Genomic DNA, 27378 nt, shown 5'->3' on the forward strand with positions numbered 1-27378 from the left:
ATCGCCAAGAATCAATATGGAAGGCAATAAGCTTCTCGTTCTTGCGAAACAGACAGAAACGAGTAGAGTATCTCTGTCTCTGTTTGAGATATTCATAGATGTGTCACGCATGCGTCAAACCTTCTTGTTTTCCATGTTGATTTTTCACGACTCAACTTTCGGACGTTTTTCCTTAGGTTTCGGTACATTCGTGTCGAGATCTACGAAAACCTCCGATAAAATAAACGATTCTATTCCTCGAAACCGAGATCGTACACGTTTCGAACGTAAAAAAGAGCAACGTGAGTGAAAGAGAAAGCGGGACTGAGATCAATGAAACTTTTACCAGCATATTTGTTATGTTTTTCTGATTAAAATTAAGAGATCAAACACAATATGCCGTCTCCATCTGTGTACGGTGAGCGACGCCATTCCTTCGATGAATCATGACTAGAAGCCGACGATAAGGCGACAAAGTAACCTATCGAATACGTTAAAAATGCTCTATTCTATATACGCATAACTACTCAACTAGTGGATTTCGCACCTTCAAACTTATTTTTTTAAGTTGAAACACGTCGGAAACTACAAGATTGCAAAAGACTCGATAATTTTCCGTGCCCTGAAGTATAGTATATCGTTTTTTGTAGCCAAACCAAGAGCATAAATTTTCTTATTATTTGGATACTACATTTTTGGAGAAATTTAGATATTATTTTTCTTCGTCTTTTGCTTGTTTGAGATTTTCAAAATTAGCAGACTTGGCAAATGCACACAGTTTAACAAGATGAAAATAAGATTATAGTATATAAAATTCTATCACTTTAATCGCTTTACAACGACAAAAACATCTTATAATCTCTTTTGATCGAATCGATCGCGTACCTCAACTGTACTAATTGACCTGTCTTTCACAACTTTATTGCTATTAGTGTTCTTATTTATTTATCTTTGTTCTTTTCTTAAGGAGTTATGTTTATCAAGGGTAGTTGAAAAATTCATACAATTTATACCGTTTGTTTCAGGGAAAATTGTAGAGTGGATGCACCCTATGTGAAAACATATGCAACTTTAGGTTATTTATAACTTGGTATGGTACTAAACATACATTTTACATATAAACATTCGCAACTTCAATTTCCATTTTACTTCACTTTTGCCAAGTTCGAGTGCCCGAGCTATCCAAGATATCGAGTATTATGTTTTTGAATTTTTCGATTTATCATTTTCAATTCCGAAAAGATTGAAAATATGGAATCGTCTTAATGGGAAAGAACGAAAATATTGAAAATAAGCAAAAGGAAAGATACTTGTGCGTCTAACGATAAAGCACCGCCACCATAATTCTATGGTAGTAATCTAATAGAGTAATCTCAAATGCGTAAATAACGATAGAGATCTCAGCACGATGTGATGTGTAAAGAATTCCGTTTTGTCTGGAATTTCGGTACGATAATTTCGATATAATTTCGGCATAATTTCGGTACAATTTCGGTACAATTTCGGAATAGCATAACGTAAAGGTATATTCAGTGAGATTCTCGATTTCATTTTCTCGTCAATCTGTGTAAATTCGAACGAATCATTTCGTTTTCTGTTTCCGATTCGATAATCTACATGAAAGTTGTGCGATCTGTTGACTAAAGAGCTGCGACAGATAGAGTTACGTCACTTTGCTGAATGCAATGAAATATAATTAATAGGTACATGTTAGCCAATTAAGAAACTAAACATAGTGGACAAGATGACACGAATTTTTTAATAAAGGATAAAGTCTCTAAAGCGATTTGTTTCGCAAAAGTATTAAATGCAAAGGTGCGTCCTATGGGAGTTAGTCGATCATGAGCCCTTTGACCGCTCCCTTAGCTCGCAAACTTCTTTAATGCTACTTACGGATAACTTAATAAACCGTAAAAAGTTCTTTATTTGATTTATTATAGACGATTGATCATTTTCTATAAACGAACGTTCCTTACCAAAGAAAAATTTTACGATCGCGTACGATTGAATTCCAATAGTGGTGTATCATTGTATTAAATAAGTAGTATAATGTGAGAAATTTACCATAAAACATCCAAGTGGTTTAGATCACATTGCTTCGCTTAATAAAATCACTCGAATGTTGTGACAGTTGATTGTCATTTAATCTAAGTGTTAGTCATACGTTTATCCGATATGTAATAAGTGTCGAATCACAAGTATTTAATGTAACTTTAGCCCGCTTACGGCCTTATATTACGATATAACGGCTGGCTAACGGTTAAATTTTGAAAAGTACAGGTAAAACGAAGCTATTCGACTTTGATCGTAGATACTTGACGTGTATTTGTAAATCGTTACTACTTGCTGTTCGTAATTAGATCGAGTTAAAATTAAATAGGGAAGAAAAGAACCTTGAAACGAGAGCGCAATAATAACGATTCGTTTGTTTGTTACAGAGAATATCGAATCTTGTTCTTGAGAAAGAGGGGTGGAGGGAGAATGGTTTTCTCGAAATGTAGTCATTTATTGTATCTACATAATATCATTTATAAGTATATACTATGACTGGGTTCTGGGTACTGTTACTGCCCTAGTACCCAGATCCCACGAATCAATTCGATTAACTTAAACTCAAGTATATAAGAAAAATTTAACAAAACTACATACTGCACGTGAACTCGATGACGCAATTTTCCTTCTTTAATAAACTTAATCGACTGGTTGTTAAATACTATAATGGAAATGTTGTATCGTAAAATTTAGGAAGATAATCTTACAGAGTGCACACTTGGTAAAACACCCGTACTTTACGTAATACGTAACATAATTAATGAAAATATTAATTTGCCTGTAAATTACGTAACAAAAAGACTCGATTAACAATCACAATACGAGATAAAGGCGTAAGAATGCGAGACATCGTGCTACTATTTTTAATAAGTATTAACGAATTCCATCGTTAATTCCGTTTTTGAATCGAACAAACATTGAAACTGAAAATACGAATTAAAATAGTAAACGAACGGTAATAGAATTTTATTATTTCTTAATATATAAATTAATTTCAGCTATTAAAACACATACACACGTTATTGCATATACTACATGTGTGTATATATATATATATATACAAAGTTTTAATTTATTTGCTACATGTTTGAAACGAATGTTTTTTTTATCGATAAATAGGTATTTGTTATATCGTATATATGGAAAGTACATACTCCATGAATATATGGAATAAAATTTAAAGTAGCGACGAGCATTCGTTTAGAAACGATAGTAATAAATTTCGAAAGAAAGTTCGGGCACTCGAGATTAGTTTTAAGAAATGTAACAACGTATTCATGACGATCGTACTGTTAATTCAAGAGCTCAATTTAACTACTGTAAAGGTCCTTATGAAAACTACATAGTTGATTAGTTAGATAAAAACAACATGTTACAGTCCTTGTGGAAATGAATATATTATACGAATCATAATGAATACGGTATAGGTACCGAGATTATTCTGTTAGTCGCGGAATTTGCAAAGATAGGTTTAACGTATGACTGACAATGGATCTTATTTACGAACTCCAATGACTCGTAAATAGAGACGATTCCGATTTGACTTACACATAAGTAAGTATATACCATCTTGTAAAAGAATTTCGTTCGGCGAAGCATGCAACAATTATTATAACAGATAAGCTTCGAAACGAACCAAAAGCTATTTTTGTTCTCTTTTTGCAGAGACATTTTATACACATAATACATAACGCATTATCGTTCCGTCGTTAGAATTTTAATCACAGGTCATAGATAGTTCTACTCGCTATCGTTTAACTAACTCACTCGTCGTCGTCATTGTATAAGGGGCAATCGAAAGGATCGTTGTGCGTCCTGAATCTCTAAGCGCCATCTGATTTCACGTTTTCTTTTCTATGTATGTTAACAACGTATGTTTTTGTATTGATTGGTCAAATGAAAAATTTAATCGAGAAATAAAAATGTCACGGTAACGAATCAGTGTGTGTATCGGTTGGCGATTATTTTTTCATTAGCGACTACATACGACGCGACACAACGCAACGCGCGCGTCGCGTAGCAATGATAATATCTCAGTATTACGAATGAAAAGACAGTGTTCATAAACGACAGCAAAGTACAACAAGCTATAGCGATCGATAGTTATTTTGATATTATTATTTTAAAAATAAACATCGATATGTATCGTTGGGTAAATTTTTACCAAATATTTCGTATAATTCGTTATTGTTTTTTAAAGGCACTAATCATTTATAATCTATATTTTAGACATAGCGCAAGAGATATTTCAAAATCCAGTTGTATGCGAGTACACCGATGCTCGTTAGCAAGTACATACAAAATTTCAGCATGATAGCTCACCATTGTATTTCCTATTCTAAGCTAACGGTAAGGTGTCGTCGTTAACTGTCATGCAAATTACCTTGTGCGATATAATAGGGATTTGATTGTCGAATGACCGTCAAGTTTTCGGACAAAGAAAAGCAGAAACAGAGAATCAAAAGGAAGAAATACTATTTTTTAATTGGTTATAGCGCGCAGATTATGTTGCTCATTGTATTTTATTTAACACTGATTAAAACGATGCTCTCGTGAGAGGCGTTAATAAAGGAAGAAGCCGCTTATCGAACATGTTTGAACGTTAAAGATGTTGCCACCTGTATCGTGTATGTGTGATTAGTTTGGAATCATTCTTAATTTCATACTCTTATTTTCAATTCTCACGTACAACACACATGCAGCACACATACAGCGATCGTGCCGAAACAATGGCGATTTCTCCTATTAGAGTCTCTAGTGAAAGAATTACCTTGATCTCCAGTCGATTTAAATTTACTTACAATTCGATTTTCTTAATCACGTGCAAAGCGAAACAATCACATGTTTGTTTCATCGGTTTTTGTTTCTTCCCCAGTTTTAGATTCGCCAATAGTACAAATATAACTTAAAGTATAGCGTAATTTACGGGTAAGCCTGACTCAAATATGATCTAGACCTGACCCAAACAGTAAATATTTTTTATGAGTTATTTAAGAAAATGAAATTGGCGTTCACCAGAAAATAGAGATTTATTCGATTCGATTCGATTATCAATTATCGATTATTGGAACTATATATATATTTGGAAGTAAAAGCCGATTATTAAAATGACAAAGTTTAAGAGTTTGCGACGATTTCTCTCTCAATTGTTTAATATTTGATAGACAACTAGATAAGAATGAGCCATGTTTACCAGGAAAAGACTGAAAATGTACCTGAAACTCACCCCTCCTTCGAAAATACATGTTGCGAATTCTAAGACTAATTAAGTTTTAGAATAACTAGTATTGTGTCTCATCGTTTTGATAAAAAGAATAAAGCAAAGTAATAATAAAAGAATACATCGACAAGGACGAAGAAGATAATTAAGCGATATAGGTGAAAAAAGGGGTGATCGATTCAAGATTTCAGCGATCCTTGATATGTCCCGAGATGTTTCATCAGTATTTTGTATTAGATCGATCCATCTTCACGTCATTTTAACGATTGTGCTAAACACGCGTATCTAGTAAACTATATTGTTACTAGAATTGAGAAACTAGCGTAGGGACGTTCTCATCGCACCGATAACATTTATTCAACGATATGCTGTTCTTTTATCATTGATACGAAGGAAAAGATCGTTTTAATTGGATAGAATACACGTTTTTTTATAACAATAATTTAAAGGAAATTTTAATTCGAAATATTAGAAATGAAACGCAAAACATAGGTGAAACTTTGAGAAATTTTAAGAGATCGAATAAGATTGCATTCGGAACGCGTTCCGATATGTTTTTGTATTTTAAGGATTGTTTCCGTGTCGTGGTACTTGATAATGAATTATACCGTACATCGCGTATAGACAAAGAAAGATTAAAAATAACCTTTCGAGAACAGTGCGTTGTCTATACTGGTCTTAATAATTAGAAGGATTCGTGATGAAAAATGAAAATAAAAGTAACAAGAGGTAAAGGAAGGATCGATCGAATAAATGTCAGTATGAAACTCTGTATATACGTATTGGTTTTGAAAGTTTCTACAATTGAGAAATAATAAAAATTGTGGATATTAACGCAGAATAGAATGGAAAAAGGTTTCTCGAGAATAGAATCCGAGTACGGGTTTCATTGCATTCTAAGTTAGATAGTTGCTTAAACGATATGTTAGAATGTATATGTAAACGATGGAAAACGAAGTATGACGACCCTTATATTAAATAAGTTGTGTTAGCGACTTGCGATGCGTCTATCACAACTTATTTTAAAGTTATATTAACACGTTGAACACACTATTGTTCACTGATTAACTATCCAATTGCTAATCCAATTACATATATATTAAAGTACATGCAAAAGAATGAAACAGATCAAACATGTTACTACATATTTAGACACTTGAAGACGTATTATAGAGAATATAAAAGGCTTTAGTGTATATATGTAGTTTTGTAAAGTATTAATAATGTATAAACCTGGAAAAAGACGTACAGCGTTGAATCGACGAAATATATTGTTGATATTAATCGAGGCCGATATGAATTACAAGTTTTCACTGTAAAATCGAAATTCAGTTGACACAATGCGATGTGTACACAAGTGCGCAAATATACATATAATGTGCGTGAAGGGAGCTGTTGCATTGAGAACATTTGCCACATGTATTTAAATAAATGATCGTTTCGTTAAATGTAACTGCATTTACGCGTACGAAGGTATGTATGCGTATACACGCATATGCATGCGTATACATAAAAGCAAAGAGGATGTTATTCGTTACATATATAATATGTGATACATGCGTAATATTTTAAGCTGTCAATAGAATGTCCTAATACTAAATATACTATAGTGAGATTAAAGTCTGTGTTCTCTTGAATATTCCTAACATCTCTCCTATTTTATCTTTTTTATCGAGAACAATCGAGGGTAGTGACAAGTTTCCAAGCTTTTCGTCTCTTCTTCGAAATAAAGATTAATCTTAAAAGTAGTCGTACAAGTTTTTTTAATCATGCCTATAGGATATGTCGTATATTTGTAATTTCATACATAACGAGTTTAATTATTTAATGCTAAATAAACGAATAATAATAAAAATACAAATGAAACTAACAATACTAACGATAATGATAACGCACAATATTGTAACGGAGCAAGTAATTTTTCTTTTTTACTCCTTATTCTAATAAATATTATGTATATTTTCAATAATATTATATAACAGGACCAAACATTATGTAAATATTTATTCATCGCGTAAAACACAAGTGGGAAAGATTATCAAGAGATTATTAGAATTACCAAGCATTAACGCTAGATCGTTACAAAGTAAATGGAATAGCTCCCGTGGACGGTGTGGCAGTTTTTCGATAAATATCAGTCATATTTCTATACATAATCAAATGTCAAATTCGATAAAATTACGACATAGATATCATTTCTGCGTCATCATTTACAATTGTTTAGTTAAGTTTCTCATTCGACGATAAACGTCAAATATGGACATAACGGTGTTCTAGTTATTTCTGCCAAAATTGATAAACATTATCGAGTTACAATCATTTTGTTAATCGTTAATCGTCGAATCGTCGAATCGTCGAGCTAAAGCTTCACGATACAATCGCTTACGCACCAAGTTGTCTACGCGTAACTGAAATTTGCTTAATAACAGCGACAACGTTGAGAGGGGCAATTGGAAGGGTATACTAAACACTTATCCATGCAATAAACGCTTGCACCATCTTTGCCAGCAATATCTCCAATCGCATCACACAATTCCCTGTTAGAAACAAAGAATGCAATTTTTTATGAATTTTTTAATAAAATTTCTCTTGTCGATAAACTAGCTGTTCTTTGTTAAATAAACCAAGGGAGTATCGACGAGCGCACGAATCATCACGGTATAGAATAAAATAAATTTCTTTGATACAAATGGAAAATGTAAATACCATGTATTAAGTTGACAAAACTGTGCATAATAAAAATATGCACATTTATATATATGCTATTGACTGAATTGGTTTGACTTAATATTTTAAGCTGAATAGTATACTTGGTTAAAAGACTGGTTTTTATAAGACAGTGTTTGCAACATATTCCAGGACGATACATACCTACGTATGTGCAACATGTAAAAAAATTATTTGTCAGACCATTATTTTACACCATTGGATCGATGAGGATCTACGGAAGAAGTAGCCGCGAAATTGACCTTTATCTTCAGATATCGAGTCAAATTTTGTTTACTGCGTCATATTCTACTCGCTTCACGAGGAGCAATAATTTATGAGGAGTGGCTGCTTTTTTTTGCAGATGTGTGTGCACGTCAGTACGCAGAATATGTAATAATCAGTAACCAAACTAATGTAAAATAACGTTACGGTGGTCTTGACAAATAATTTGCTTACAGCCTGTACATGGAAAGAAGATAAGTAAGGAAATGAAAAAGTTGCGAACATTTGTTGAGAAATTATCAAACACGATCGTCGCATAATTATTACAAAGTGGCCAGCAACGAGGTACTCCAGTTAAGATGAAATTCTTGATTTAAGTATGCCGAACTATTATTTCACCAGAAAATGTGTAATTATTATATGTACGAGACTCGTTCGCGATAACTTACGGGCATTGACAAATAGCTGCTGGACAATTTGGCGGATAGCGAAGACAGTTGGTTTGACACCAGTCATTCATTCCTGGTATACGCCGATAAAGAAGAGTGGACATGCATACTTGAGATCTACAATTGAAACGACCGGTTAATAAATTTTGCATCTGTTAATTGCAGATCTACCCGATTAAAAAAATACTGTGATTACCTAACGACAAGCGGAAATATGTTATTTGGAGAACGATAGTCTTTGTAATAGAGCAAAAAGGGATTGTCCTGCTGTACAAAGAGAGGCGGTACTCCGGCTGTGCTAGTAACGATGCTCACATCAGCGCAATTTCGAAACGTCTCTGGTCTTCCACATCCGTTAGCTTCGGTTCCATTTTCACAGGTGCCCCACATATTACCTAATGTGTATGTATAATAGCATTCGTAATATTCATAGATTTCAAAATCAATTAATCGGTTGCTAACGAATAAAAATCTACGTTCTCGACGTTACTCAAATACCGGAACACGGTGCTATTACATTTTAAAAACAAATGAGACTTTTAAATATACTGATTTTTGCCATACATACATATACATATATACACTATAGATAGGTTCAAATAGTTTTTCCTCAAATTCGGAGGATAGTATATAATTGCACTAGAACTAATTATAAGTAGGTATAATGAAACTGACGTAAGCAAATATTTATGTAAAATATAGAAATACAAACCAGTGTAATAGTTCCATTGTATCACACACTGCGTACAGGTAACATACGGTGGTAAAGTTACCTTATATCGAAATATAGCTTTTCTTTCAGTGTCTGGAGGTATCTCAAATCGGACGTCTCGGGTTCCGGATATATATAACGGATATCTTAAACAACATGTTTCGTATACAGTATCAGACTTTTAAAAGAAGGCAATCGTAATATGATTATAGATATTATGTCCTAATGTGAAATTTGTAAAGACTTTACTGTTACTTAGTAACTGTTACTATCGATGAAGATGTTGCCAATCTAGTATAATGTAGTAGCATCTAGTACATTAATAAAACGCAACTATACCTAAAACATATCGGCAAGCAGTTAAAATAAAATATGAAAATGTAGGAAAATGAGCATCGTAGATTTTAAGTATATTACAGTCTAATTGTAATTGCATATTGTAAGCTGTATAATTAATAACAAAGAATACAATAAAAAATACAAGTGTAAAAATAATATAAAATTAATGTACGTATTTCGTATAACATGTATATGTAAATGTTTTTCAAAAATTTGCTCAACCCCTATCATAGTTATCCACGCAAGACGATTGTTATCGTTGTAATATCCTAATCTTATTGATAATTATTAACTAATTCATTTTCACATACCTATTCTACAAATTGGTACTGATAAGTCAATATCGTTAAAAGATTTTGATTACCTATCAAAGCATTCTTGGTTTGCTATGTGCCTTGGATTGTTATTTGGACAAAGATACATTTCAAATCTTCCTAAATGGTTGGCTGTAAGCTCGATCTCGACGTCGATGTCCTATAGATTTGAACGATATATTCGACTCCGTCATCGATCGATCTAGCTTCGTTATAATAAAACATTCGAGACATAGAGAAAGAGAGAGGGAATTACCTGACCAACCGTGTAATGTCTAACGATAGTGCCCTTTGCGTATTCGCCACCCGCCTCGTGTGGTCTCGGCTCTTTCAAGTGATAAGCATCACCGCACACTCCACACTGGCCTTTATTCTCCACCCATTGCACTGCAAAGATAATAATTATAATCTGATTATTACCTGATAATGCTTGCCAAACAATTGTCACAAGGAATTCGTGGTTGCAACGATATTGAATCGACGCGAAAAATCGATCTTTCTGAAAAGCGATCAACTGACCGGTTTCTACATCGAGCTCTTCAATTTCTCTTAAACGTAACGTTGTGTAATATGGTATAAATTTCAATGTATTCGTTCATCGTGTACGTATAACAGGATTCTATACCGTTGATCTCTCTCAACCCGCTATAACAGAACAAGGTAATCATTATAATACGACGAACCTGCATAACCTCCACAGAAGAGTTCATTGTCATTGTAATTTACAGGATTCGGATATCCAAAACGCCACATACTATTCCGTGCAGGTGGGTCCATTAAACGTCCATGACCGTTTACATAAATGCAAGTCGGAACCTTTAAAGTCATTATTTTGTATAACTATAAATATTTCTGTTTTATTACAGACAAAATGAGGAATATAAAATATCAAAATATTAAAAATATTATACAATATCAAAATGAAACAAACTTATTTTTATGATATTAAATTGAATTGAATTTAGTTGCGAAATAAATATGAAACACATGCGCAGTAAAATCGCATAATTTTTATATGCATTATCATCGATTGAAATAAACGTATTGAAATAAACTTTCATATTAATTGATTAAATTTTTTTAAGAGTTAAATGAAACGAATTGGCAGGTATTATATGTATAGATACGTATACGTATGTGAACAAATGTGTACACACGTGTATCTGAACAATGTTTGAACAATATCTGAACAAGAAACTTACCTGAAGAAAGAAACAGGATAGTACAAAAAATATATTGCGATACCGATATCTGTTAATCATGATCACCTAAAATAAGATTTACAGGTCATAAAATAAAAAATTATTTAGAACGTTATTTCATACAGGGTGATTCATACATTTCAATACTTCAGGGAATAAACCTCCATAGAAAAATAAGTAAGAAACGACGTGCGAACACAGTACATATATTCTACGTACTTTAATTTTCGAGTTATAGGCGATTAAAGCGAATGTTCCAAATTTTCGCCTTCTTTCCTTTTTATGGTAAAAACATTTCTTAATAGCACTTTCGCAAACTGATGGGTAGGATGAGATGGATCCATTGCATGGCCATCACGATCTAAATCCGGATTAAATCTCCACAGCGTGACTGTCGGATTAATACTACCACTAATCCAACTCAGCTTGAAAACTAAGGTCGGGCGGCGGGATATGTATGCGTATACCTCACAAACTAACGCCGACCGCCGCGCAACGCTGCTATTCTTACGTATAGGAAAAAATTATTCAAAATATTGAGCTTGACAACTTCATCCGTATTTTCGTGTGCAGATTTACCTCCTGAAGTATTTAGATGCATTTATGAATCATTCTGTCATGATTATGAATCATTAATCCCCCTCCCCACCCTCGCCTCCTCTCTCTTAGGCTCTCTTCCTGTTGAAAATGTACCATAATTACTAATTTAATTAGCCAAAGTTCTTAAAATATACAGACTGTAGCAGATCACATGGACAAATGATTATTCTACATGCAGAGGCAAGTCGAAAGTCCAGAACAAAGTTTCTTTCTTCGAAAAAATCAAATTTCTATTGGAATGATAACAATGATGATGTAACAATAATATGATATCGCGCTGGTAGATCGTAATACCCGTATTAACGAATCAAGCAAGATGTCCTTAGCACTGTATTCGTCGAAACGGTTAGGGTTGCGAAGGTGTAGAGATTTCAACTGTTGGGAAATTTCAAAGAAGGTCTATTTACATATGATAATTAGTTAACGAGAGTTCTAATTATGCCGTAAAATTCCATTTTGATTTACAATGGGATTATTTATGTTTCACTGGAAAAATAAATGTCGTAGAGATGATTGTGAATAAAGTTTAGACCTTGAATTTGGTAGTAGGAATAAAAATCTTTCGTAAGAATATACAAGATATTACTACATATGCGTATATAGCGAGAAGCGCCAATCAGATTGAGTTACAATTGAAATGAAATGTTTATCGTATCGCGATATCGACATTTTTAAATCAAAAAATATTTTATGAATCAAGGGGATTGATAGAAAAATGTAGATAGGTAGATTTTTCTCATACACGAGATAAATTTGCTTTTAATTATCATGCTTAGACGAGCTTTTAACGAATTATGTCTTTATGAACATTTATATTTCATCGTGAATACGTATTTAGCAGCATATAAATTTTTCTGTTCTTTTCTTAAAACAAAGATTTTCTCATTTGCGCTACTTCTACTTTTTCTCACTTCCTTCATTTATTTCGTAAAAAATTAATTTTATTAATATTCGTTTTGTCGATAATTATTGCGAATATTTTTATTTCAATTACTTCGAGATATTTTATCAAGGTCAGCATTCTGAACAACTATACATATATAACTACCGCTCGGGTTTAGTTTCCCAAGTATTCGCAAAAATCTTAAATCTTTAAGATTCTAAATCGTTACATTCTGGAGTAGGCAACCACGTTTTTGTATAACCTAATCTGAATATAATCTATTGATGAGAGAGACAACCATTTTTAATACCGTATAAAAGGAGGATCAGTGAGTTGTACACAGCGTAGATTGGAGCGTTGGGGCAGAGAGTGGTTTCTGGTAACGTTAGAATGAAATCATTTTTTATAAATCGGTTGTTGTATGAAATGTTGCACATTATTCTAATCTTCAATTGCTGAAAAATGTGGCAAATATACTTACCGCCATTGAGAAGTTATTTACAGAACAAACATTTATAAAATGAATTTATATATATGTACTATAAAACGTAAATGGCTTCATAACTTAGAAATTAAACTCAAGTAGCGGTTACACGTATGAACAAAAGTTATTCAAAATGTTCCTACAATAATTTTAATTATCACTTTATCGTACACGCTTATTCGCTTCTATAACGTCTATTTCGTTATTTCGTTGTAAGAAATAATAATTCAGCACAATAATAATCGCATAGGTACAGGTGAAAAATACGTCTTTCAAAGATTTAATGTCCACGGTATCAGAGCTGTGTCTACCATCGTGTACGTATAGTACATGATGATCATTAAATTAAAATATCGAATGAAATTAACATAAATTTAGACTGACATTAAGCCGATCGAACGTTAATATCTTTGCGAGTCGACATGTCGACAATTAATAGTCGAGTTTAAAATCTATATACACACGTATCTAAAATTCGATACCTTCTAGAGTACGGTAAATCAAACATCATAAATGTTGAACAAGCATACTTTTGTTGCTATTATAGGATGTAATTTAATCGTTTTATAAGGAAATATCGTAGCAATAACATCGTAATTTCAAACAGACAAGACGACAGATGGGATAATCTAAAAAGTGTTGCCAGCTTTGTTATAACATACATATTTATGCGCAATTAACATTCATCGATATTATATTATTGAACAACAATGCTCTCTTTCTTGCGAATCATACGCGAACAAAACACGATAATACGTAATGATAGAATGATAGAATAAATGTAAAATACTCAAAAACGTTAGAGACCATGATTTTATTAAGATTTATAAGTAACGACAGGTTTAATATAAAATAATCAAACGTATCAATCTGAAAAAGATAATGATAAACGGCATAACTGGTGATTAAAACTTTTTCTATCCACATATGATGAAATCGATGCCCTTACACGGAATCGTGCAAAGTACCTTTCAATTTCAATATTAATTTATCGTTACGTTTGTCTTTTATCAACGGAATTCGATGACTTGAGATAAATCGGTGTGGCACCTTTCTCCGAAACGACGAAGGTTAACCAGCCTTTTTTTTCATTCGTTTTTAAGGAACTTATGTCTCTTATCGGACCCTGGGATATTTTTCATGTCGCTGAATGACAATTTAAGGTTACTGCTTTGTAAATTATTTTCGCTGGCTATTTTCAACTCGATTGTACTCTTCTTTGTTCCTGGCGAAAGATAATCGAAGAGTTGGGAAATATTTCGATAAATACACAAAGAAAAAACAAATTAGGAGGGATATTATAAGTTTGCTAGTAATAATCAGTTAAAATTTTCTAATGTCTACGTTGCATACAATGTCTCAGCCGATGCGATATAACGTTTATTATCCTACAAAGAATTATGTGTGCAAACAGTAACGAGTTTGATTGCTACGGTTAATTAATATTACGATGGTATCCGATAAAATAGTTTGAAAGCTATGAAAAAATTCGAGGATACAGAGCCTCTCGAGTAATAGAATTACCCCATTGCATAATTGCAATATGTATAATGCATTATCGAGTCATAATGTATACATATACTAATACATATAATAATAAAGATAGAAATCATTTTTGGTCACTTTGTTTGTGATTTTTTAAACGAAATTACATCCCGTCGAATGTAACCAACTATCTGAATAATAGAGTTTCGAACAGTCGAACTTGCGAAAAGTCTTCGTAGAAAGTAAAGCAATGAAAAAAATTGTATAGTCAATTAGTTTTCGAAGCAAATGATTCAGATCTCTGAATGATTACCAACCGATCCAATCACGCGTCTGACAATCAAAATGCATCCTATCTCGTCGTATATTGAAAAATAATTTTAAAGATACTGTATCTTGTTATACATACTATTATGGACCTAACATCCTCTACTCGACCATTTAAACCAAATCAATATCAGTAAATGGTATACATATCGTACGGTATAATAAAAAATCATCAGTGAAATATTTCACGATAAATGGATATATCGTTTAATGCCACTATTTAAATAAACACTATCGGGCATCATTTAAGCTTGCTTTCGTTTCAACAAACAAAAACACATAAGAAAAACACATTAGTAATATGAATCGAAAGGAGAAATCACTCGCACAAACGATAATTTCTTCGGCTTTCTTCTCAAACTTGAGAAACTTTTTTAACGATAAAAAAATACGATTCGATCGGAGAGCAACTGAATGATTACAGCTAGTATGACGTAATTACAATCGTCTACTTTGTAAAGTTTCAATTTTATTTTATTATCGAGTATACGTAATTACGATTCATTGTTAGATAATAGAGATATATAATAAATAAGTTTAAACATCTCGAGGAAGCAACTTGTCGAAGTTCGTTGTAAATTATGGTAAAACTAAGGTTACGAAAAAGAAATATATACGCGTTAAAACAGGTTGATGACTGTTTCAACACCAAAGAAAAATAAAAGGACCATGAAGCGAAACAGGAAAGCCATGACAACTAGAATCGATCCGGGTGAACATACATATATGTATGTATATACATATATAAATATATACATATATACATATATACATACGTACTTATGTAGTTCTATCAGGCAATTTAAAAAGTACATTCAGAAAAAAGACAGGTTCAACGGTTTCTTCGTTTTTTCTTCACATGTATGCACACATAATGAAACTATCGAAACTTCGAATTCGGTAAGAAAAAAAACATGCATATAAATAACATCTTACGGTATTTCGTTACGACCAACACTCGATCTAGAATTTGACTTTAATTTGACTTCTTCAAGGGCGAATTTATTAAGGCTAGAAAAAGGTTTATAATTAAATTTTATTTCTCAATTGTATTATATTCATAAATATTATACAAGATAGGTAATATTATAAAATGGTTTGAAAGTCCTAATTGTAAGAAAACCATGTATATGGGTACTTACATATAGCTATTATATCTTCATATCTTTTGGTTTTGGAATGATGCCTAAATTAAAGAAGTTAACGGATAACGTAGCTAAAATACATTTATTTTTTAATATTACAAAAAAACTACCTTTTCAGAAATCAAAACATTTATAACTTTTATTTAAATATACAATATAAAACTATGTAGTAAATTTGGAAAACTGAAAATATCTCGTATACAGTTTCAAATGACATACATGCATATATATATATGCATATATATATATATATCGGGTTGACGTTAAGATTAGAGTTGGGATTAAGGGCGTGAACCGAATCCCCATTGGCATTAGACCTTATCATTATGCAATAGAGGAGGTAGTTACTAGTGCAAATATGATTATGATAGAATTTGACAAGTAATCGCGATAATTAGATACTCGAGAAGCTAATGACAATGATCTTAGGCTCAATAACGAATCTGCGATCAACGGGATGCCGAACTTTATCCTTCGTGAGTGTCTAAGTTGTACTCGAGGTTAATGCACAGAGCAATCACTACGTATCTGAGAGTTACTTGAATCGTTGTTGATATCATACAGAAGAGTGACTCTCCGTCACGGTGACGCTGTCGAGGAAAACTATATAGGGTTTGTCTAAGGGCACGAGATCATCGGATTCGTGGAGAAAAGTCTTCGTTCGGAAAGTGAGGGAAATTGGCGTTACTGTTAATTGATCAATTTCCATGTTGGTGGTTAGGGAAGGGTGTTAGCGGGAAGCGTCGTTCGTGAGAAAAATAGATTTCTCCTATTTTCCCGTAGTTGGAACGGGGACTGTTTGTCCGTTTGAAGAACTTTAGTTAAATCTTTGGATTTATAGCGGGTCCTCGGGCTAGCTGAACATGTACTGTGGAGACGCGTCGATATCTGGTAATCGTCTTACTCGAAGGACAAAGTCTGCGTGTGGCGAGCCATGGGACAGAAATCGTTGAAATGTTTACTGTCGTGCATCGCCCCAAGTATTTCTTTTAAGGAGAGCTATAGAGTTACTTCGTGCCTTTGTTAGACAAAACGCTCATCCCTTGACCGCGGCAATCATAAATCTCAAATAAATACAGTCAGATCGAATGACAACAATTTCTTAATACGGCTATGGTGGAATCTAGATTATAATACTAAAGGGTCTTCCCAAAGTTCCAAAGGGAAGGCTCCGGTGTTCTTTCATCTCCGACATATATATATATATATAAAATAAGAATGTAAATATAGACAAACAAACTTAATTATCTTAATATATGAAAAGATGGACTAATCTAGTCTTTGGTCTTGTAACTAGAAGAAATATGATAATTGCGTTCAACGTTTCGCAAATAATCACATATTTTTTAATAGCTACAAAACTTTGGCAAACTTGTCACATCTATAAGTTGTATCCACGATAAAGTAAATTATAAAAATTATCTATGTATATCGTCATAAACAAGTATAATATTGGTATACTTTTACAGAATTTAAAATCTCGAATAGTACCCTGATGTTTTTCTTATCCCATTGTACGACTTATGAAGAACGAAAGCAATTTAAATTATTATCGAAAATTTCAGCCTAAAATCTAGTAGACAAAAAAGAACATCTTTCCCTAGATCTCTTTAAGTATTACGATATTAATACGATATTAATACGATATCGATATTATGTTTACACATTTATCATGGCTTTCTCTCAAATCTGTGAAATAAAAAATAAGAAAAAGATATTTGATCAGTGTTGCAAGATAAACTGTCGAAACCTGTTATTTTGTACGGATAGATAATAAATCCGAGTTATGGAAATTGGAGCAAATGGAATAGTAATCGAATCGTGGAAAGAACATTCGAAATCTTCACTCGTAACCTTAGCGTTTGCGTGTTCGCACGTTCGAAAGATAACAGAAAAGAAAAAGTTGGAGGATTGTTGAAAGAAACATTGACTTTTTGCATTGAAAACATTGCTGAATGTTGATGATGGCTAAAATTTGGATATACGTATGAATCGTGTGATTTATCGCCGATATAATTTTGTATGGTTATGTGCTACGTTTCAATTCGCTCAGATGTTTCATTAATAACGATAATTATGATATTTGTTTTACTACCATTATTACTTCCTACCCTTTAATACGCTGTCCCTCTTTTCTCTCATGCGCCAGACTAATTTTAACAATAAGTATTCACATATTTTGGCAAGTACATACATATTTGTACTTTCTAATCGCATAATAATATAGTTCATCAAATTCATTGTATGTATCGACATAACTACTTCTTCTAATTTTTGAAACAATATTGGAGGGATTCGTCAATGTTACAAGTAACATAATATGCTCGACGCGGTTTCTTAACTGAATTTAAAAAATCTCACCTAACAAAATTATTACACGTGATAAAACATTGTTATAATCGTTTACAAAATCCTGGCATTGCGTAAAAATGTTGTAAATAATGTCTTCTTTTTCTGGAAACTTTTGAATATTTATTGAACGCAACTCTCGTGGAACAACTGTTTCAGGTGACAATAGACGGTGGATAAAAGATACCGAAAGATAGAGACGAACAATGAATTCCAGCTCATCCTTTGAGAATTTGAAATCACTCGATCAATGATTCTTTCGTAAAGGTATAAAGGTAAGGTACGCCTTCGAATAACCGAGTGGTATGTCATAGAAAAATTTATATCATATTCCAGATGTATAAAACTTTAAGCACGTATTAACATATTTTCACGTTTAAATATGAAATTTATGATTCTAGAAAGATAATTTTTGCTCGGATAAGCGTCTGCCTTTGATCTTTGCATTAAGTTAATTTTAACGTCAAAACGGTATCGAAATCGGGACAAAATAGCAAAAATGAGAGAAAGGAACGACGGTTCTCTTCAGTCCAGGTTTCAATCAAGGTTTCTGCCAAGGTCAGAGATAAAATAGAAATCCAAAAACATTGCTTTCTTAGTTAATGGAGAATTTTAGTTTGTTAATGGAAAGAAAAAATTCGGTCGTGCAGTTCTTAAACAGGATAGACGACACTTTATTGGACGTTACCGAATGTTAAATGTTTCTGGTAAAAAATAATATTATTAGCAAATGATACACAGATACTTATACGTACAGCCATCAGACATAATTATCAAATAATTTTGCAGAATAATATAATATATTCGAAAAAAGTTTTGTTCGTCGATATTGAAATTTTCGTATTTCCCGCGTACGAGCCGTCTTTTCCATCGAACAGGTTGTCCAGTGACATCGACGTTCGTCGACTCGAATGTTCGAATTTTATAGCGAGGAACCGTTTTGACATTTTCTTCCGGGTGAAATTACTCGTGCAGATCGTAAAATAAGCAACGTGCAATCGGTACCGCAAGAACGGGAGGATACTTACCGGTGGACGCGTGATCGGAATTTTAATATCGATGGCCAAACTATAGGTGAAAACTGTCTAGGTCACTCGTTTACCAAATTAAGGGAGATGTTCTTTGGAGAGATTTCCTATTCGACAATCACTTTCGAATTTTCTCAACTATCCACTACGTTGAAATGTTGAAACATCGAAACGAGAGAAACGTAGACTATTTAATGATAAACGAAATGAAATCGATTCGTTCGAATTTTTTGTGCAAGGTGTGTTAATTTGAATAATTGAATGAAACGTACAGAGAGGCAGCACAGTGGTCGCGATGTAACGCAGCCGAACGAACAGACTCGAATGCGTTGGCGCGAACGAATAGAGCTCATACGATACAGCGTGGGTTGCCATAGCCGAAAAACTTGACCACCACCACCAACGGTATAATATAAATTTGCTCTTGGGAGCAAAGGACTAACAGGTGTAGTTTCTAGCCACATGATATTAGAATAATGCGTGTAACAAAGTAACGCTCGAAAATTCATCGAATAACTTTCTTTCAACTTGAAGATCGTCGACTTTCGAATCCCCGATTAGAGTTTTAAAATTTACAGAGTCTTTTTACATGTTAATATGAGATCGAAATATCGAATGAATTTAAAATGCATCAAATTAAACACGCCAAACTAAACCCATTTAACGCTAAAACTACCAAACTGACAAAATATCTTTTAAAGTTGTACTTCTAACTACCAAAAACAGGTAGGTACTCTTTTGGAAAAATTAATACTGATTTTTATTGAGACGAGATCTACGTATGTGTAGATAGCATGTACATGTATATCGATTTATGTATTTTCATTAAATCACTTTCATCGTAACTATTTTAGCACAATATATTTATCGTATCAAGTATCTACAAGTCGATAGTTTTAATACAGTTGTTTAACAAATTCAACCTTTATAAGAAGATATTCAAACTACTAGATACGTAAAAATCTTACAAATTACTTATATTTTACAAAATTTTATATCGTGTATATAAACAATTAGTCTAAGAGCAAGCTGATGTTTGAAAATTTACTTGTTACACTTTGCGAATTATGAGAAAAGTTTAAGAATGACAAATTTTAACCTACTATCTTCTTAACTAATTAACGTCTCCAATAGTTACTAATCGATAGAGTTATCACTCTGATATGAATAATTAATGGAACGGTTAGAATAAGTATGATATAAATTGTATAGTAAGTAGATAGCAATACGATAAAGTAAATATGTAATGGTAAAGAGGTCAGGAACGATGCAAATATTGGTACAAGATTTTCGAGTGTGACAGATGAAATTGGCTCTGCATCGAAATTAACCTCATCTCGTAACAAGCCAGTTTCGTAAGTAACACGCGGTGCATTAAGAAAAGCACAGAAATTTTACTTTCACTTTCGTTATTCGGTTAGTCGTTATTCGCAACAATTGACAGACCCATTTTTATTCGTGGCACGAAACGCAATGGCATTTTAAAATCAAGCAAACGTTAACCGCGCAGAGGGAAAGCCAACTTCTTGGATATTTACGTAGCCATCTTTCTAGTTGATATTAGTACTAAATAATAATATGTATATCTAGCGTTATAAAATAGAGGGAACCTGTAAAAAATCGTATACATAAGTGGGGATTATCTTTAGGTCTATCTACCATTTAATTTAGAATCGTTTATCGAATTAATTTTCATAATCAACGTAACACAACAAATATATTGTTCAAAAGTCCGGTATACTGTTCAATTTAGCAATAAAACGAAATCTATTCCATCTTCCATTTGCCTCTTGAGACAACCAGCAAAGAAACATTTAAAAAGAAAATAAATTTGACACATTACCGACACTTTTGTGTTTCGTCGACTTTTCAAGATATCAACATTAAAAAACGGATCTCCGTTAAGACAAACTTTATCGATACAACGAGTAAACGATGCAAAATTATTTAAATAAAAAAACGATTCGGATCGTTTCATTCGATCATAAACTATAATTATCTAAACGTGATGCGATACGATGCGATACGATGCGATACGATACGAGTTTCAATCACGAGAGTACCGTGGATCCCGCCACTAGCTTTAAACAATCGTGAAAGTTCGTACATGTCCGTATTCGTTCGAAGACGTCCTGCAGGGATGAAAGTTGGACGTTGCAAGCATTTGTCGATAGTTAAACGTACTAATCTGTAAGTGTGTGTCAAGCGCGTATGTGTCACGTGTTGGTTCGTTCATTTTCGTTGTTATCTTTCAACTAATACTCGAAAAGATTGAACTCGTATCGTACAATCAAACGATATTACATCTCGCGCGACGTTTAGTTAAATGTTCGCGGTCAAAGTGAAACTAGTTCGTGAATGTTCGTACAGTCTCGGAAACGATGAAACATTTCCTGCGCAAGGATCAGCAGAGTGTTATATCGGTGACCAGTCAGAATCCATCCCTTCAAAGGAGCGTTTTATTCGGCGTGATTCTCCATTTCTCGTGAAATTTAACCTTTAGGCCAGTGTTAAAATACCAAACGCAAGATGCTCGCTAACAAGTGTCAACCTGCGCTCTTTACTCGAAAATTTTCACGGCAGTTATTCAAAGGTACAATCTATTTTTACGACCGTATTTTTCTCCATTCCGATAACTTTGTCTCCATGTCCATTTGTTTCATCCATCCATTCTTTGTTTCTTTGGTCTTTAACAACCAAATTGAAACGATGCGAGAGAATAGAGAGATAGCTAGCAGCCATTTCGGACAGTAAACCAGTCCAATAGACTTAGAAAATCGATAACTTGCTCTCTCCCATCAATTTCCTTCTTTTACGGTTTTCTCTACTATTTTCTCACAATGATTATGTTACATTTTTTCCCTCGTTGCGACAGTAATTCTTCGCAAAGTATACACAAATAGTACATAGTATATACGAAAACCTGATCGATTAAAAACTTAATTTAACAACTTTATGTTAAACTGAAATCATGTACATTTCCCAGATTCCTCTTTTAACAACCACGTGTTTAATATTTTTCAATAAACTATGAAAATAGGCAAAAAAAAAGGGGGGAAAGGAACAGTACCAAAATGTAGTAGAAACTTGAATTCTGCCCACGAAAGTTGGTCGAATTCAGTATCGTTTATTCGACAATTATTTCAACAAATATCACGTTTATTATGTATATACACGTTTCGTAGTAAAGGAGATTGAATATACGATGATCTTAAAGCCTCTACTATTCTTTCCTTAACCTTTAAACTTCTGTTATGTACTTCTTTCGTATCTAAAAAAAGCTATCTACGCCCATTTCACTTCTTATCTTATCAAAATCGAGAATATCATACAATTGAACAAATCGTCGATGTTTGCACGTGTGAATTCATCTTAAACAGTTATAAACTTGTTTATCAACCTTGTACGTCCAGAAATAAGTTCCAAGTGTAAATAATTGCTTTTGATGGACAATTTTCATGCAAATAAGTCGACATTGTTAAAAATTTAGTTTTAATTCATTTGTGTATAGCAAAGACGGGAATGATCGCTATTACAATGTATAATTAGTCGACAAAGTATAAAAACTTGTACGAAGCGATATAGATTATTTAAACATCGATTTTACGTTTGATTAAGAGGATAAGAAAAAGAAATAAAAATTAGAAAAATATTTTCGGCATATAACATTCGCGCTACGTGTTAAAACAGCTCTAAGTATAGGTAAACGTAATAATAAAGTAATATTTGTATAATATATTATACCATATTCGTCGAAGCAACGTACGGAAAATAATCTTCTAAGTACACAATGGTTCCGAAATTTTCGGCGATACAAAATTTATCGTTATCAGTTATGATAAAAATTGCAAAAAACACGAGTTAATTGTACGCAATAACAACGATCCAAGAGTAGGTATTATAACTGGTAAGTAAAGAAGAGATATCAGCCAATTCGAAACTCCAAACGAACCCTTATAGATGAGAAATTGATTTATTCGAAGATGATTATAATTGTGAGCTGAACGAACGATGGACACGCCGTTGCTGGTATAAGTGTGTTTGGAACAAAAGCACGTCAATACGACAACCAATTACTCATGACTGACATCAATAAAACTAAACGCTCAATCTATTAAATCGAGGGTTGTGAATAACGTGATTGAAGTCGATACGTTACACGTTACGCTAGACCTAGACTACTTTATAACGAATCTTCTCGTCAATGAAATATTACATGATATTTTACATTTGATATCTAAACAGAAAAAATTAAAACATATCGAACATGACCATATTTTCACCTGAAAAACTAATAAATAAACCGAATATTTTTATACATTTATGTAGTATCGGGGCCAAAAGGCCTAGGATATCGGTCGAACCATAAACGATGTCGCAAGAGCCGAGACGTCGTCGGTCCTTCGAGTAGTTTTTTTAGAAAAGGCCTACGTGATCCTGGCAACGGGCCTCCGCAAAACACAGGCGTGGTGAGGCTAAGAAAAGACGAAAGGATGCTAGCCCATGGGGTGTTAGTTAGTTGGGAAATCGAATAGTGCGAGTTGAGAAGCGAGTGTGAGCAAGTACAGAAGCCGGAGAGTGTGAATCGGGGAGTTGAGAGCCGAGTATGAGAATAAAACGTACGACAGCATTGTAATCAATTCGTTACTTGGAATATCATTTATTAAATCAAAACATCGTTACTTGTCCTTTCCTCTAAGACCCATTTAGATACTACATTTATAAATATACAAAAATATTCATAATATTCAAAGTTCACATTATGATATTTAGATGATGAAACGAGCACAGTTTATATTCTCCTTTTTACTTAACAATACTAAGTTAGTATAGGACACTGAGAATTTGTTGAAACGAAAACAAAAATTACTTGTTTATGGAATCACCTAGGGTATGCAATATCTTGGGAGAGATGCTTGACCGTATCCGTAGAGGAACCAAAAAAGCCTATGGTAACAACAGAAATACCAGGACCTCGATCTCGTAGTTTATTGCAGGAACTCACTTCGATGCAAGTACGTTCAAAATCATCGAAATATTTCAAATATCTTTTTTTATTTAATTTATAACATTGGACATATATATGTCGATGATCATCTACTTTAACTTGTTGAAAGAAACCTACTTACATTTGAAGAGAAATTTACATTATTATTCATAACCTAATGTTTTAAACACTTTTTAGAAACAAACGTAATAAGTTATTATGTTTGAGTAATCAAATGAATCATGTATTATTTGTAACGTTTAATCTTCTCTAAATATGTATACTAGAGATGAAATGGGTTACATGTTGAAATCTGACTGCAGCAAGCCTCTTCCGTACAATTCTTCGCCGACTACGAAAAATCAGTAGGTAACTATATAATGGACGTCGATGGGAATATTCTGCTTGATGTTTATATGCAAATTTCGTCGATGCCTCTGGGCTACAATCATCCAGCTATGTTAAAAGCTCTCGCTGATCCGGTTAATCAGGTAAACGGAATATCTTTAAACGATCCGTTCTTTATTTTAAAATATCTATCTAACTTTATCGCATTAATACATTCGACACATTACGTGTAGAAAAAATATAAAATTAATAATAATATTAGTTAACGAGTGAATAAATGTTATTGAAATATTACATGTATGTACACATATTGCACCTCAAACAACAAAAATATATTGATTTACATTTTTAATAGAAAATTATAGCAAATAGGCCTGCGTTAGGTGTTTTTCCTGGAAAGGATTGGCCAGATAAACTGAGGAACATTTTGCTACATAAAGAGGTATGCGAGTACCTTAATGATAGTTATACTTAACTGTATCTAATCTTATTGCCTAATAATATTTTGCAAATATATAAATGGAAACATCTTGATGCATGTATACGATTACGATTGTGTAATTTATGTAACTTACGATATATTTACTACGTAATATACAGATTGCCCCACCAGGATTGTCTCACATCACGACTATGATGTGTGGTTCTTGTTCGAATGAAAATGCATTTAAAACAATTTTTATTTGGTATGCTGAAAAACAAAGGGAAGATGCTCCGTTCACGAGAGAGGAAATGGAAAGTTGTATGATGAATCAAACACCTGGTGCTCCGCGATTTTCGATACTTTCGTTCAAAGGTAACTAACTTATACTCGTATAAATAGGTAGAAAAGGGTGTTAAATTGCTTATTTACATAAACTATCTAGCGATTTCCGTGTTAAATCAATAAAATAATATCGATATCGATATAGGTGCATTTCATGGACGAACATTGGGATCTCTGTCAACAACGCACAGCAAATACATTCATAAAATAGATATTCCAGCGTTTGATTGGCCCACCGCGTCCTTTCCCGTATATAAATATCCCTTAAATGAAAATATCCGAGAAAATCAGCAAGAAGATAATCGATGTCTAGCCGAAGTAATTAACTTTTATGTTTGTTTCCATTAATTATCAACGATAATGTAATTCTCTAATTAGTTTCGTTTGATTCCATAATATGTTTTTTATTACCGGTTATTTTATTACCAGGTAGAGGAATTATTCGAAAAGTACAAAACTGAGAAGAAAATTCCAGTTGCTGGTGTGATAGTTGAACCAATTCAGGCGGAAGGAGGTGATAATCACGCATCTCCTGAATTTTTTCAAGAATTACAGCGTATAACAAAAAAAGTATTAGTTCAAATTCAATACGGCAAACGTTATCTATTATATATTTACAATTTTCAGATATGTTATTACCATTACTATTACTATTTCAGCACGATGCGGCATTATTAATCGATGAAGTACAAACTGGGGGCGGACCAACAGGAAAAATGTGGTGTCATGAACATTTCAATTTAGAATCTCCTCCAGATTTGGTGACCTTTAGCAAAAAAATGCAATTGGGCGGCTATTACCATGTCAAATCTTTAAAGTAAAATTGCTTCAAAGCTATTCGTTGTTTTACAAGATTTGTCATCTGCTCGTTCAACATATCTCATACACTTTACAGACCTAAGCAATCCTACCGTATATTCAACACCTGGATGGGAGATCCCAGCAAAATGATATTACTCGAAGCAGTATTAGAGACGATTAGGAAGGAAAATCTTTTGCATAGGGTTACGACTGTTGGCGATTATATGCTAAAACAATTGACGAGTTTGCAAAATGAATTTTCCACGATGATTAATTCGATACGTGGACGTGGAACGTTCATTGCATTTAACTGCTCTTCGCCTCAATTACGGGATACGATAATTAAGAAACTTTTAAGCAAAGGTATGATAATCATGTAACTAACATCCATTGATTGCAATGACAATTTTTCTAAAACGTTATCATTTACTTAGACATTAAATCGATTAATATAATAAAATATAATAGACAAATTTTCTAACTCTTAACGAGCAGGTATTCAAACCGGTGGCTGTGGTACTTCGACGATAAGATTAAGGCCTGCCTTGACATTTACGGAACATCATGCGAATATATTCTTAGATACTCTGCGATCTATATTAAAACAATAATAGATTTAAACTGAAACTGTTAAGTGATCCTATATACTTTCTGCTGGAATGCAAAATCTTTGTGGCTTCCAAAATCAGGTCTTCCATTAAAAGAGATTATATGTATAATTTTAATATACTTATACACAGTATAACAGAAAATATATATGAAATACATATTTATATCATTTTGTATTCATTTTTGTATTAACTTTAATGCATCTTATAATACACATAATATAATAAATGTATAAATATTATTTACATTTATGTAAAAAATTTGATAATATTATAACACATAACATAATCCAATACTATTATTTTTTATGATATTCTCTACCAAATTGATTATATTTATGACTTCTGGCTTATATATATATATATATA

At 32.9% G+C, this 27378-nt stretch overlaps 3 protein-coding genes across 15 annotated transcripts in view; 2 read left to right on the top strand and 1 right to left on the bottom strand.

The window, feature by feature from the left end:
• The window catches only part of LOC100648983 (regulator of G-protein signaling 9), a 53593-nt gene extending 46722 nt beyond the window's left edge, over nucleotides 1-6871 (top strand). For all 9 annotated transcript variants that reach the window (XM_048408388.1, XM_048408386.1, XM_048408387.1 and 6 more), the window contains one exon: nucleotides 1005-6871. In XM_048408388.1, the coding sequence (XP_048264345.1) occupies nucleotides 1005-1065 (61 nt within the window). In that variant the 3' untranslated portion in view covers nucleotides 1066-6871. The remainder of the gene's footprint in view (nucleotides 1-1004) is intronic.
• LOC100648867 lies at nucleotides 6505-19847 on the bottom strand. 3 transcript variants are annotated; one of them, XM_003397440.4, is made up of 9 exons: nucleotides 19772-19847; nucleotides 11199-11264; nucleotides 10680-10812; nucleotides 10253-10383; nucleotides 10047-10156; nucleotides 9344-9489; nucleotides 8828-9026; nucleotides 8632-8748; nucleotides 6505-7788 (listed from the first exon to the last, which is right to left on the bottom strand). In XM_003397440.4, the coding sequence occupies exons 2-9, from the start codon at nucleotides 11256-11258 to the stop codon at nucleotides 7671-7673; spliced, it is 1014 nt and encodes a 337-aa protein (XP_003397488.1). In that variant the 5' UTR covers nucleotides 11259-11264; nucleotides 19772-19847; the 3' UTR covers nucleotides 6505-7670. The 3 variants fall into 3 exon arrangements, with proteins under 3 accessions (XP_003397488.1, XP_012167003.1, XP_012167001.1); XM_012311613.3 differs by lacking the exon at nucleotides 19772-19847 and adding an exon at nucleotides 11418-11625; XM_012311611.3 differs by lacking the exon at nucleotides 19772-19847 and adding an exon at nucleotides 11336-11625.
• A 1912-nt stretch (nucleotides 19848-21759) lies between these two features.
• LOC100648639 (4-aminobutyrate aminotransferase, mitochondrial) lies at nucleotides 21760-27174 on the top strand. 3 transcript variants are annotated; one of them, XM_048409017.1, is made up of 10 exons: nucleotides 21760-22092; nucleotides 24390-24514; nucleotides 24810-24977; nucleotides 25190-25276; nucleotides 25435-25630; nucleotides 25746-25918; nucleotides 26030-26176; nucleotides 26260-26417; nucleotides 26496-26764; nucleotides 26897-27174. In XM_048409017.1, the coding sequence occupies exons 1-10, from the start codon at nucleotides 22029-22031 to the stop codon at nucleotides 27010-27012; spliced, it is 1503 nt and encodes a 500-aa protein (XP_048264974.1). In that variant the 5' UTR covers nucleotides 21760-22028; the 3' UTR covers nucleotides 27013-27174. The 3 variants fall into 3 exon arrangements, with proteins under 3 accessions (XP_048264974.1, XP_003397486.2, XP_048264976.1); XM_003397438.4 differs by having other exon boundaries at nucleotides 21765-22092; nucleotides 26030-26170; XM_048409019.1 differs by lacking the exon at nucleotides 21760-22092 and having other exon boundaries at nucleotides 24774-24977.
• Nucleotides 27175-27378: the final 204 nt, after the last annotated feature.

The sequence above is a fragment of the Bombus terrestris genome, chromosome 9 (genome assembly GCF_910591885.1).
Source record: "Bombus terrestris chromosome 9, iyBomTerr1.2, whole genome shotgun sequence".
Classification (NCBI taxonomy): domain Eukaryota; kingdom Metazoa; phylum Arthropoda; class Insecta; order Hymenoptera; family Apidae; genus Bombus; species Bombus terrestris.